The 12,640-nt window shown below is 44.0% G+C and overlaps 1 protein-coding gene across 3 annotated transcripts in view; it reads left to right on the top strand.

Annotated features, from left to right (window-relative positions):
* The window catches only part of RNF130 (ring finger protein 130), a 133,698-nt gene that overhangs the window by 46,576 nt on the left and 74,482 nt on the right, over positions 1–12,640 (top strand). For all 3 annotated transcript variants that reach the window (XM_045069343.1, XM_045069344.1, XM_045069342.1), the window contains exon 3: positions 10,293–10,543. In XM_045069343.1, coding sequence (XP_044925278.1) covers positions 10,293–10,543 — 251 coding nt within the window. The remainder of the gene's footprint in view (positions 1–10,292; positions 10,544–12,640) is intronic.

Below are 12,640 nucleotides of genomic sequence, written 5' to 3'. Positions count from 1 at the left end.
ACCCAGTTTCCCGTTAACTTCCTACATTAGTATAGTACATGTGTGATATCTAGTGACCCAGTGAGCACAGTACACAGTCATTAACGAACGTCTGTACTTTATTCACATCTCCTTAGTTGTTACTAATGTCCGTTTTCTGTGCCAGGACCCTGTCCAGGAGGGAGGTGTCCTGTGTCTCCTTTGTCTCTGACTGTGACCATTCATAGACTTCCTTTGTTTCTGATGGTTTTGAGGACTCCTGCTCAGGGATCCTGTAGCATGGCCTTCAGCTGGGACGTGTTCGATGTCATTCTCTTCATCAGACTGAGGATCTGGGGCTTTAAGAGGACGATCACAGGGTACACACTGTCAACACGAATGACCACCATCACCTGGCTGTTCGTTGGGTTTTTGTCAGGCTTCCTCCCCAGGAAGCTCCTCGTTTCTCTCTTCCTGTACGCTACTTTCCAGAAGGAGGCCACGGAACACAGCCCACACGTAAGAGTATGACTTTGGGGGATGACTCTGCGTGGATGATTTGTTTCTTCTCTGCTTCTTAATTTATTCATGTCTTGATACCAGTGTGGACTTGTGGATGGTTATTTTATACTTTGTGTTAGAATACAGTGCTACTTTACTTGTTCTTGTCACTCAGACTCTTCTGTCGTTGGCCCTTGGGAGCACTTTCACTTGGCTCTGGGTCCTTAGACGTGTGCTCGTTACCATGGGTATTGGGTTTTCGGTTTTTTGTTTTTTGTTTTGTCTTATTTTTGAACACTTTCTTCCTTTCTGGTGCTCTGAGATCTCCAGGCTTATCTTAGATGCACTTCCTGTCCCAGTTGGAGAATCAGCTATTTTCTCCCAGGAGCCCTGGTTCCCCTAACTGGAGAATGACATTAGAAACCAAGCTGTGGGCGTTAGGTGTGCTTGTTACCATTGTGGTTTTGTTGCTTCTGGGTCCTCTGTGCTGACAGAGCAAGGGAATATGTGTATATATACCAACCCTTTCCTGGACACATATCCACAGATACTTCCGTATGTAACCCTGTGTGTCTGTGTCAAGCTAAGAATGAGTCCATACCCAGGTCTCCAGCTCTAACCCATGACCACATGCATCATTCTATTCTCCCCCGCTTGCCTGCCTGTAAACTCCCACTGCAGCTGCAAGAAACCTGGCTCCCACCACCCACCATCCGCTTTCCTGTTGAGTTCACTGAGTGCCCACAGACTTAGAGATCCTTAAAAGTAAATAACAGGTCTGCAGGCTGTCACAGTGTTGGTGCTTGGTGCATGTCTTCTCTGGGTAGAGTGCCTCACTCAGTACTGAACCTTTCTCTCTCCTCCCATTCAAAATGCTTATATCAAAAATTTGTAAGGAAATATAAAGGTAGGTATCTTAACTTGAAAATGACATGAAACTAGGTGGATCTTGGAACACACGAAACAATGAAAAGAAGGTATTCGTTAAGTTAACCTGCAAATGGGCTCAAAAAATTAGCAGTAAGAGTTTGTGGAGACTTGGGTTAAGTAATAGTTAGAGCAGAGGATCCCGGGAACCTTGTGTCCTGTAATCCCTGCTTGCGCTAACATGTGTCCTGGTTGCCAAAAAGTATATTGGAAGCTTGGGTTGTGTCCTTGGGAACATAATATTCAGAGGTAGGGAGAGGTAGCCCCGTGCTGCTCTTAATATTGGATGCATTGTATTCATTGTTAGCATTTTGTTTTAATAAATAAAATGCTAAAAATGAATACAACTTAATAAAGACATTGAAAAATGGATGTCCACAAATGAACAGGTTGGAAAAGATCTGTAAATAGTGATTTACCATTTGCAATTTGAGCATGAAAATGAATAATGACAATAATAATTTTATTAGCCCATTAAATAACAAAGGAACATGAATTCATACTAATCTTTATTTTTATTTTATTTAAGAGAGACAGAGAACGAGCACGAGTGGAGTGAGGGGCAGAGGGAGAAGAAGAAGCAGACTCCCTGCTGAGCAGAGACCCTGATTTCATGCTCAATCCCAGGACCCGGGGATCATGACCTAAGCGGAAGGCATACGCTTAACCACCTGAGGCACCCAGGCACCCTGAAGTCATACTAATCTAAAAAGTAAAAGTATATTGAAATCTTGATGAGGAATGGAGTAGTTACCAAATCTCAAAGTACCTCCCCACAGAATACTTATGAATTACAAAAAGGGGAAAGAGTGGCTTCACAGTGGAAATGGCTGAGGAGCGCATTGTCGGGCTGTGTCCTGACTGCACCACCTGCTAGAACACACTGAACAGAGCACAGCCTCACTTCTTTTGGGGCTGCTGCCAGAAATGTGTGACCTGAATCCAGCTCCATGGAGATGCTGGATCCATCCAGACGAAGGTGGCTGTCTGTCATCTTCCCAAGTGTCAAGGTTGTGGGCATCAGGGAGTGTTTGAGAAACTGGTCCAGACTGACAGCCATAGGATGAGACAGCTGAGGGCAGCACATACAGCCCTGATCCCTTTCTGCTCTAGGATGTGGTTGGGAAATGGGATGCTCGAGTGGGCTCTGAGATGAGGCCGTAGTAATGCGTCAGTGTTCACTTCCCGGTTCGATGGTTGTACTCTGTAAATGGTTTTTGTTTGTAGGAAAAGACACACTAAATGTTTGGAGGGGATGACATGTTTCACCAGTAACTTACTCGTGAATGGTTTGGAGGAAAAGAGGTTTTTAGACCATACCTCCAGCTTTTCTGTGTTGGGTCCTTTAAAAATGTTTGTAAATGAATGATCTGGGGCTCTAGGAGGAGCTAGGTGGAGGAAAGCCTGAGGTGGAGTACCAGAGAAGCGGTCTTTGACTATCTGAATGAAGGACTGCTGCGTGGAAGAATTTTTGTCCATTCTGGGACTTACAGCATGAAGTTGGGTGTTTCTTATATCTGGCGGCATCTTACGGTTTACTGGGAGGATTTTTCCTTCGTAACCGTTGATGGTGTTTTACACAATCGATAGTAAAATATAGTGTATTTGTTTGGTGGTGCTTCTCAACCGAAGAGAACCAGGAGCCATGAGTGGGCATTTAGGAATCAAGATTTTAATTATAGGAAGACCTTTCCAACACTTAGAACTCCCCGTGGCTCAAGCTAGCTACCTGAACTGGTCAGGAAGTTATTTGTATTGCGTTGAAGAAGACCCCTAAGAACGCTCTTAACTCAAAGATTATCTGACCTCTGCTGACTGGTGATTGTCTCCCCAGTTACCCCTTCCCCTCGTTTCTGCCTCTAAATGAAGGAAGAGAAAGTGACTTTCTCTTCCATGCGGGTCTTGGCTCCTACTGTCTTTTTTGAGGAGGAAGAGATAGATTATGTGATGGGTGCATACGGTCAGGAGATGGTATAAGAACAGAAACCACCTCTTGAACACTGGGCGTTGAGCCTTTGCTCTCCTTGGGCTGAGACTGAAGGGACAAGGGTTTAGTAGACCCTCGCTCTTGCTGAGGATGGACTGCAGCCGAGTATTGTCAGCAATTAATGGAGGAGTGACTTTGGAGTCCCCCTTGTGGCTCACCCATGGAGCCCCTGAATGTCAGCCTTGTCAGGAGAGTCCAGGTCCAAGCCAGTCAGCACTGTGCAACTGGGGCACCACCCGGATGCTGTGGGGCCAGTGCTTTCTAGATGCAGTGCAGCTGCTTTCCCAGTGACACAGCTTCACCCTTCATTCCTGCGTTCCACACACTCATGTCCCCACACTCCTCAGAGGCCTTGACTCCTGGCTGACTTACCTGTGCACAGCCCTGCCGTCATCCCAGCCAGCCTCCCAGTCCACAGGGAAAGTGCACACCTGGCCAGACTCCCATCCTCAGTATCTCCCAGAATCGCTAACATCTCTGGTCTCGAGTCTAGTGTCCTGTTCTCTGACCGTTGCTTCTTCCCTTTCTCTCCTCTCCTCCTTACCTTCTGTTTTGCTGAAGCTTCTGGGTCCATTTTCTTGCAGTTCTCCTCCCCTGGGCATGATGCCTCCATTCTGCTTGGACTGTATGAGCCACAGTTTCAGTCACTGTGACAGACAGCTTCGTTTGGGCAATAGTGTCTACTGTCACGTGACTGTCTGTTACCTTTAGGCCCATTTGGTTCCCAAAACGCTTTGAATGTCAGTTTAAGAAGTTTGAACTTTATTTAGCTGACAGAAGGGGTAAAGACTTTTCTTTGTTTTTTTTTCTTTAATTTTTGTTGAAGCATGGCTGACACCCAGTGTTATCTGAGTTTTGGGTTTACAACAGGGATCTGACGATTCTGTGCACGAGTCCGTGCTCACCACAGGGTCACATCCTCTGTCACCATGCGGAGTTAGTACAGTATTCTCGGCTGTATTCCCTATACCACACTTCCCATTTCTGTGACTTATCATGGGGGGCTTGTACCTCTCAGTCCCCTTCACCTATCTCGTCCATCCCTCACCCCCAACCCCTCTATATTTAAGAGTCTGGTTTTTGTTGGTTTGCTCATTTGTTTCGTTTTTTTAGTTTCCATATAGTTAGATCATAATGGCATTTGTCTTTCTCAGCCTGACTTTTTTTTGCTTTGCATACTGCCCTCTGGGTCCCTCCGTGTTGTTGCAGATGTTAGAGGCTTTGAACAGAGTGACATGACAAATTAGGCATTAGAAAAATGCTGGCAGATCTCAGCAGGATGTCTATAATTGATAGAACCTGCCATCTACATCTGTCAGAATTAAAGCTGTATTTATTTCCTAAAAGAATTAGCCAATCTTTTTTTTTTTTTTCCTCTCTCCCCCTTGAGTTCCTAAAGGGGGTCAAAGGAGAGAAGAATGAGTACTGGGTTTGAAGAAGCCAGAAGTGTTACAGATAAATATTTGAGAAGGATTGAAGTCTGTGGAAGGCAGAAGCCTCAGACCACTTGTGAGCAGACACCCTGAGGCACAGGATGGCGGGTGCTGCGATCTGTGCAGCTTGACTTGACAGAGAGTGCTACAGAAAGTCCCTGGGTTAGGCCCCCCCTTTCCCTCAGCAGCAGCCAGGTTGGAACCGGAAAGCAAATTTAATTCTCTCACCTAAAGTGTTAGTGTTCTGTTTTTCTGTTTTATATGTAAACATAGGTCACTGAATTCTGTAGGAAGAAGTCTGATTCCACACCGTAACCTACCAGAAGTTATACTGGTTTCACTGCAGATACTTAGGGAATACCACACCTCCCTGAACCTTTTTATGGGAAATACACTAAAATCACCTAAGAGCAAAATTCCCTAAAACTTCAGCAGGTGATTTGAACTTAACAAACATATTCTTCCATTAAGAGATAAAACCTCGGGCGCCTGGGTGGCTCAGTAGGTTAGGCCGCTGCCTTTGGCTCAGGTCATGATCTCAGGGTCCTGGGATCGAGTCCCGCGTCGGGCTCTCTGCTCAGCAGGGAACCTGCTTCCCTCTCTCACTCTTTCTCTGCCTGCCTCTCTGCCTACTTGTGATCTCTGTCTGTCAAATAAATAAATAAATCTTTAAAAAAAGAGAGAGAGAGAGATAAAACCTCTATAAAGTGGGGTTTTGTATAGGGAGGTTGTTTTCTTTTTTAAAAAAAATTGAGTAAGCTTATAGTAAAAAAGTAAAGCAGCTTACAGTAAAAGCACCTCTCTCCCCTTGTGGCCTGATGCCTCAGGCAGCTCATTTGTTTCCTTCCTGGATCTGCCTTTCTAAGGTGAAACGATCAGCCACCCCGCTGGACTGCGCTTGCCCTGAGAGGGAAGAACGGCTATGTGTGGGTCAGGGCTGGGGGCTTCTGGTATTTCCCATCTGGAAGGACTCCCGGAGCTGAAGCTCGGATCCCTGTGAAAGCCTTGGGGCTAGTGTTGGCCAGCAGGTTTGTGCTTCCTGGGGTGGTTGGGAGGAATGAATGAGAGGGAGTTCCGGAATTCGGTTGGAACAGTTCTGTATCAGAGCTCAGTTTCTTGAAGGTGATAAATGAATTAAGGAGGTGGTAAATGAATTAAGGAATTAAGTATTCAGGGAGGAAATGTCATGATTTGAAACTGTTCTGGGGTTTGCAAATTCTCCAAAGGAGAAGGAATTTTCTTTTTAAAGGCAAAGGTGGGAGAGAAAGAGTAGAATTGTTTTCATAAAGTAGCCAAATTCAAGCAGTGGAAACACAGATTCACATTAAAGAACAGATGTGGAAAAAGTTTTAAGAAAATAGGTAAAAGCAGGGATTGCACTTAGATTTTTACTGATTTATCATCTCTGGTAAATTAATCCTGGGTGCTGGGCGAGTTGAAATGCTTGGGATTCTGAGGCCATATGTGTGATTTATTAGCAGTGTTAGCTAAAGGTTAGGATTAGGGTTAGTGGTGGTAGATGTTCCAGATATTTGTCATCTCTCCTTGAGTGTTCACATCATTGTAGTCTGATAAGTCTTTAACTCTTAATAATCACCACTTGACCTAACGTGACCTTTATCCTGAGGCTTATACCCTCTCTGGCCTTACTATCAGATCTTTAAAAGTCAGGTGTCCGAGACATCCTTCATTCAGGGTCTTTGAGCCCAGATCAGCTTTAGGGGTGGGAAGTGAGGAGATGAATGAAATCAGCAGAACGGGGCTTTTCTTGTTAGGAGGGTCTCCTGTCATCAGATACTTTAAGTAAGTTACAGGCAGAAAGGGTTAAGAACCGAGCGGCTTGACTAGTATTCTCACAACCTGCTGTCATTTTTCTTCATTTTGCTTGAGGAGCAGTGGCTTAGCCCCCTTGCCTGTCCTGCTAGCAATCTCCCCCTCTCTGCTAGCCTATACGACTGCCTCCCTGGCTTCTCTTTCTAGCCCCTTTAAGATTTTTCTTTGCTCCAGGCGCCTGGCTGGCTCAGTCCCTTAAGCGTTCAGCTCTTGGTCTCAGCTCAGGTTATGATCTTGGGAGGTTGTGAGTTCAAGCCCCACAGGCCCAGTATGGAGCCTACTTTAAAAAAAAAAAAAAAAAAAAGATTCTCCTTTGCTCCTTTTTTTTTTTTTAAATAGGTATACCTTTTATTTATCCAATACTTTGTTTAGCTTTTTTTTTTTTTTTCTTAAATTGAATTGCAGTTGGATTCTCCTTTGCTCTTTGAGAGTAAGGACAGTTTTCTCATAATCAAGAACAAGTATAAAGGAAAAAATCCTCTTGTGTGTGTGTCTCCTGTGCTAGTCACACATATGCTTCTGTGACACTTCCAGTCGCCTATTGTGTGGGGCTTTCGCCTATATGAAGCAATTCTCAGCCATACTAACTGGGTGTCCAAGAATTCAGTTGGATTCTGACCCTGTCTGCCTGGAGTTCGGGTCATATCCCACGGGTTAAGAGCTCAGACCCACAAGGCTGCCCCCTCCCTGCCCCAACCAAAAGTCCTAGGCCATCACCTTTACTTCACCAGCTAGCTATAAATCAGTTTTCCCACAACCCCCTCATAGTGTCCCAAACTTTGTTAGAATGGCTCACAGAACTCAAGGAAACACATTTACTGGTTGATTATGAAGGGTATAGGAAAAGATACAGATGAATGGCCAGCTGAAGATGCTCAGGGCAAGGTTTATGGGAAAGGGCCCTCTGGTTTGCTGCCCTCCCAGTCCCCGCACATGCTTACCAACCCAGAAGTTCTCCAGACAGCACAGTGTGGGAGTTTTTATGGAGAATTCATCACATCAGCATGATTGGTCATTAACTCAGTCTCTTTCTCCTCTCCCCTCCCCAGAGGATGGAGGGGATGGACTGAAAGTTCCAAGCTTCTCTTCATGGCCCACTACTAGTCTACTAGTCATCTCATTAAAACAAAAGACTCCTGTCACCCAGGAAGTTTCAAGGGACTTAAAATCACCATGTCAGGATCCAAAACCAGATATCAGAACAAAAGATGATCCTCATGCTCTTATCACTTAGGAAATTGCCAGGGGTTTTAGTAGCTCTGTGCCAAGAACCTGGGGAGACCAATATATCTGTTTTTTCTTACTTCACAGCCCATAAATTTTCTGTCTTTAAAAAGCAGACGTTAGGATGGGGAGCACCTGGCTGGCTCAGTTGTAGAGCATGCAACTCTTGATCTTGGTGTTGTAAGTTTGAGCCCCACATTGGGTATAGAGATCACTTCAAAATAAAATCTTTAAAAACAAAAAAAGGTAGGGTGCCTGGGTGACTCAGTTGGTTAAGCAACTGCCTTTGGCTCAGGTCATGATCCCAGAGTCCCAGGATTAAGTCCCAGCTCCTCAGGGAGTCTGCTTCTCCCTCTGACCTTCTCCTCTCTCTCTATCTCTCAAATAAATAAAATCTTTAAAAAAAAAAGTAAACATTAGGGAACTTTGATCATAGTATGTGCTCAATAAATACCATTGAGTGGATGGTTGAAATAATTAACCACTTCTTTTCCCAAACAGCTTTCCCGTTGAAATTAGGTGATGTTCACTTAGTGTCCTTTGAACAAGAGAAATTGTGTGGATCGGTTTCCCCAGCTACCTGTGCAGCTTTCCCTGCTCCTCTCCCAGCTTGAGTCTTCAAGAGGAAGCCTCAGAACTGGTTTCTAAAACCCTTTGTGCCTGGTGCGATTATAAAGCAATGAGACTGATTGTCATGTGTCGGTTGTGGGATCCGTCTCAGTTACTTTATAGCCGGGCCTGGTACCCGACACCGCACACCGTTCCCTGCTGAACAGCAGTTTAAAAGCACAGACCTAAGGTTTCTAAATGGAAAATTTAAATGGTTTAGCATTACTTGATGATTTCTCTCTAACTCACTGATCAGAACTCTTAGATGTTAACTTTGTTGCTTTCTTTACTTCTGCAGTTTTCTTTTTGTTTTTTGAATTTTTTTTTTTTTAATTAGTATTCTGATAAAATGGCTGGCACGATTTTGAATAAGGTAATGCATAAGATCTGTGTGCCACCAGGTTAAATTCTTCATGAAGCATTTAATTATTGACTTTCTTTTCAGTTGACTGTGGCCTTTTGACTGCCTGGGATAATGAGGGTAATTCTTTTAGCTAAAGATGGTAAACACATAAACCAAACACTTAGCAGAATTCATTGATGAAGACTTTGAAAGGGCAAGTTCTGAGGTATTTGTTCATTTGGCTTTGGTGGTTTACATTTACGTGCAGACCTTATTCAGACTTGGATAAATAGTTATAATTTTCTCTTTCCTGAAATAGAAATGTTTGTTCTCCTTCCTGTGACCCCCAGAGTCCTAGTCCTTGCTTTGAAGTGTGCTGGAAGTTGCACATTGCCGCCAGCCCCGGCTTAGGAAGGAGGCTCGTCAGCAGCTCGACTGGTGTGGTTCGGCAGCCCTTTTTCCTGGAAAGGAAGTGGGAAATGACCTCCCTTTGTGGAGGAGGAAAGGAGCAGTAATTTCACGCTCCACAGGAGAGGGAGTAACTTGCCTTGACGGTGTTACTCCTCCTGGAGATTACATAAGTGAAAGAGGTGGATGGCTCAAAGAGAACCTCACATCCTGGTGTTTGCCTTCAGTGGCTTGTCGCTGTGGCAGAACCTCTGGACCGCTGTTAGAAGCCAGAAAGGTTTCTGTGCCCAGCTAGTCGAGGCTTTTGAGGCTTGGGCGTATCTTGAGGGGGGTGTTAATTTCTGGAAGGGTTCTGGGGTAAAGAAGAAAGGAACCTTCCTCTCGTCAGGTCTAGACACAAGACCAAGGGTAGTCTCCGGTGTTTCTCATGAAGCTTTACCACGGGCCATTTGGCTTTTGCAGCTCTGTTGGCAGATTTGTGTCATGTTGGTGATATTATAAAGCTGCAGATGCTGTACTTCTTTCTATTCCTTATAGCAGTTCTGCACACAATAGATGCTCCATAAATATTTCTAAGAGTGAGTAGTGCAAAAACTACCAATTTTTTGTATGATAAGTCCTAGTGCTTTTTGTATTGTAAGTACTAGCACTGTTCTCCTTTTCTTAAGGAGGTGGGACTTTCTCAGGAAGGTTTTAATGGAAAAGGTTCTACAGTAAAGACCTGTGGTGATTTTATCACATTATGTTGTATCATATGTTTTATACTGTCTGTCTTCACATTTGGCTGATTTAATCTGTTTTTTAAATATAGTTATAAGACAAGTTAATGTGGCTCTTAGCACTACAGTCCTTCCACACTCTGAGTCTTAAGCACTCCACCTGGATTCTTGTTCCCACTTAGAGCCAGAGCGTACCCAGCTGCAGATTCGTTCCACCTGAGAAACTGATTCTGCACACCCCTCCCAGTAGCAGAAATCATAGTTGTTTCTCTAAATAGCATTTTCATATGTGTGATGTTCCTGTAAATTTTAAAGGTCATTTGAGCGTCTATATTTATTTTACATTACAGGCACTGGAGATATCATTGCTGTCATGATTACAGAATTGAGGGGTAAGGATATTTTGAGTTATCTGGAGAAAAACATCTCTGTACAAATGACAATAGCTGTTGGAACGCGAATGCCGCCAAAGAACTTCAGCCGTGGCTCTCTAGTCTTCGTGTCAATATCCTTTATTGTTCTGATGATTATTTCTTCAGCATGGCTCATATTCTACTTCATTCAGAAGATCAGGTACACGAATGCACGCGACAGGAACCAGGTGAGCTCCTGGCACTCTCTAACTATCCATCTTACAACCATAATTCGGAGACATCTATCGTGGTCATTTACAGCACAGAGTTTCACTTAAGAAAAAAGTTGTGACCTTCAGTCATGTCCATGTGTTGAAAACATATTTACATACGTTATTTTCAGGATCTTTTTTTTTTTTAAGATTTTATTTATTTATTTGACGGACAGAGATTACAAGTAGGCAGAGAGGCAGGCAGATAGAGAGGGAAGCAGGCTCCCCGCCAAGCAGAGAGCCCGACTCGGGGCTCGATCCCAGGACCCTGGGATCATGACCTGAGCCGGAGGCAGAGGCTTTAATCCACTGAGCCACCCAGGCGCCCCTTTCAGGATCTTTTTTAAATGCCTAAATGGGGAGTCTACATTTACAGTGATCACTTGGAATATCCTGGGTAAAAGGTTAGCTTAGTATCATGATATGATATAGCTGACTCTGGTCATTTGGAGAGCTCTCACAGAGTTGCATTTCTGAGCTGGAAGCACTGGTTGTCAGGAGCAAGGCGAGCTGGGAGGTAGGGGAGGAAGCCTTCATGTACTTTAGTTCCATGTGTATTATCTATTCAGAAAAATAAGTCCGTTAAAAATTTCCCTGTTTAAGCTTGCCCGTGGGGTGACAATGAGGTGGAGAAGGTCCCATAGAAGAGATATATCCAGTCGTCCTAGAACTTCCCCTTCCTCCCTCAGTGAGCACAGACTGAATGTTCAGTGGGTTTCAGATCAGTGAATAAAGACCCAGGAAGGTTACAGGAGGGCCTGCCGCCCTATAGTGGAGAACCCGCAGGTGGTGACCTGGTCCGTTTGTTAGCTAGTTGGACGCCCTCTAGATAAAATGTGCACCCGGGGGGGCCAGATGGAGGTGTGAGGTCCCAGCCCCAGTCTGAGTCTTCTCTGCTAAGAAACCAGCAAACAAGCTGTTTGCAGAGTGGTTTGAAGCCAGTCTTTGTGGAATGCCATCCTCTCCTTATAAACAGGACATCCAGACCTCTGTGGGAGAGCTGAAGTTTTCAGCCTTCCTCATTTTAGTGAAAGCACAGAGGCTGCTACGGAACAGATCTGAGTTCAAAATCCAGCCTCATCACCAGTTTGCCATGGTCTTTCGTAGACCATTTATTTCACTTCTCAGTTTGTTTCTTCATCTGAAAAGAGGTACAAAATATCTGAAAACTGTCATTTATTGCACACTTATGTGCCAAACTTTGTGCAGTATCCTGTATACCTTTAAAATTTTTTATTATGATAATTTTTATTTATAATTTCATACTTGGAAAAGCTGTAAAAATAGTATGAAGTATTCTCTTCCCCAGATTCTTAAAGTGTTAGCATTTTGCCCTAGTTCATTTTCTATGAGTATATACTTTTTTTAACCATTTGAGAATAAATTTGAGATATGATGCCCCTTTACTCTTTAAATACCTCAGTGTGTATTTATTTTTTTAGATTTTTATTTATTTATTTGACAGAGAGAGATTACAAGTAGACAGAGAGGCAGGCAGAGAGAGAGAGAGAGAGAGGGAAGCAGGCTCCCTGCTGAGCAGAGAGCCCGATACAGGACTCGATCCCAGGACCCTGAGATCATGACCTGAGCCGAAGGCAGCGGCTTAACCCACTGAGCCACCCAGGCGCCCCTCTCAGTGTGTATTTTTAAAAACAAGAACATTCCTATATAATCACAGTATAATTATGAAAATCAGAAGTTAATATTGATACAATAACAGATCTACAGACCTTTCTTAAGTTTTGTAAAACTGTCTTAATAATAGGGGCACCTGGCTGGCTCAGTTGGTAGAGCATGGGACTCTTGCTGTCATGTCATGAGTTCAGGCCCCACACTGGGTATGGAGCCTACTTAATTTTAAAAAATTGTCTTAATGCCTGCAATGCAAAGCAAACCCTGGGTTGATCCAGATTGTACTTTGCATTCACTTGCCATTTTTTTTTTTAAGTAAGCTCTGTACCCCATATGCAGCTTGATCTCAAACTCCAAGATTAAGAGTCATGCGCTCTACCAACTGAGCCAGCAGTCGCCCCTGTTAGGTCTCTCTTAATCTGTCTCATGGCATTGACATTT

Source organism: Mustela putorius, unplaced genomic scaffold (genome assembly GCF_011764305.1).
Source record: "Mustela putorius furo isolate JIRA1106 unplaced genomic scaffold, ASM1176430v1.1 tig00003923_pilon_pilon_pilon, whole genome shotgun sequence".
Classification (NCBI taxonomy): Eukaryota; Metazoa; Chordata; class Mammalia; order Carnivora; family Mustelidae; genus Mustela; species Mustela putorius.
Note: the sequence above shows the minus strand (reverse complement) of the source record. Positions and strands in the feature narration are given on the sequence as shown.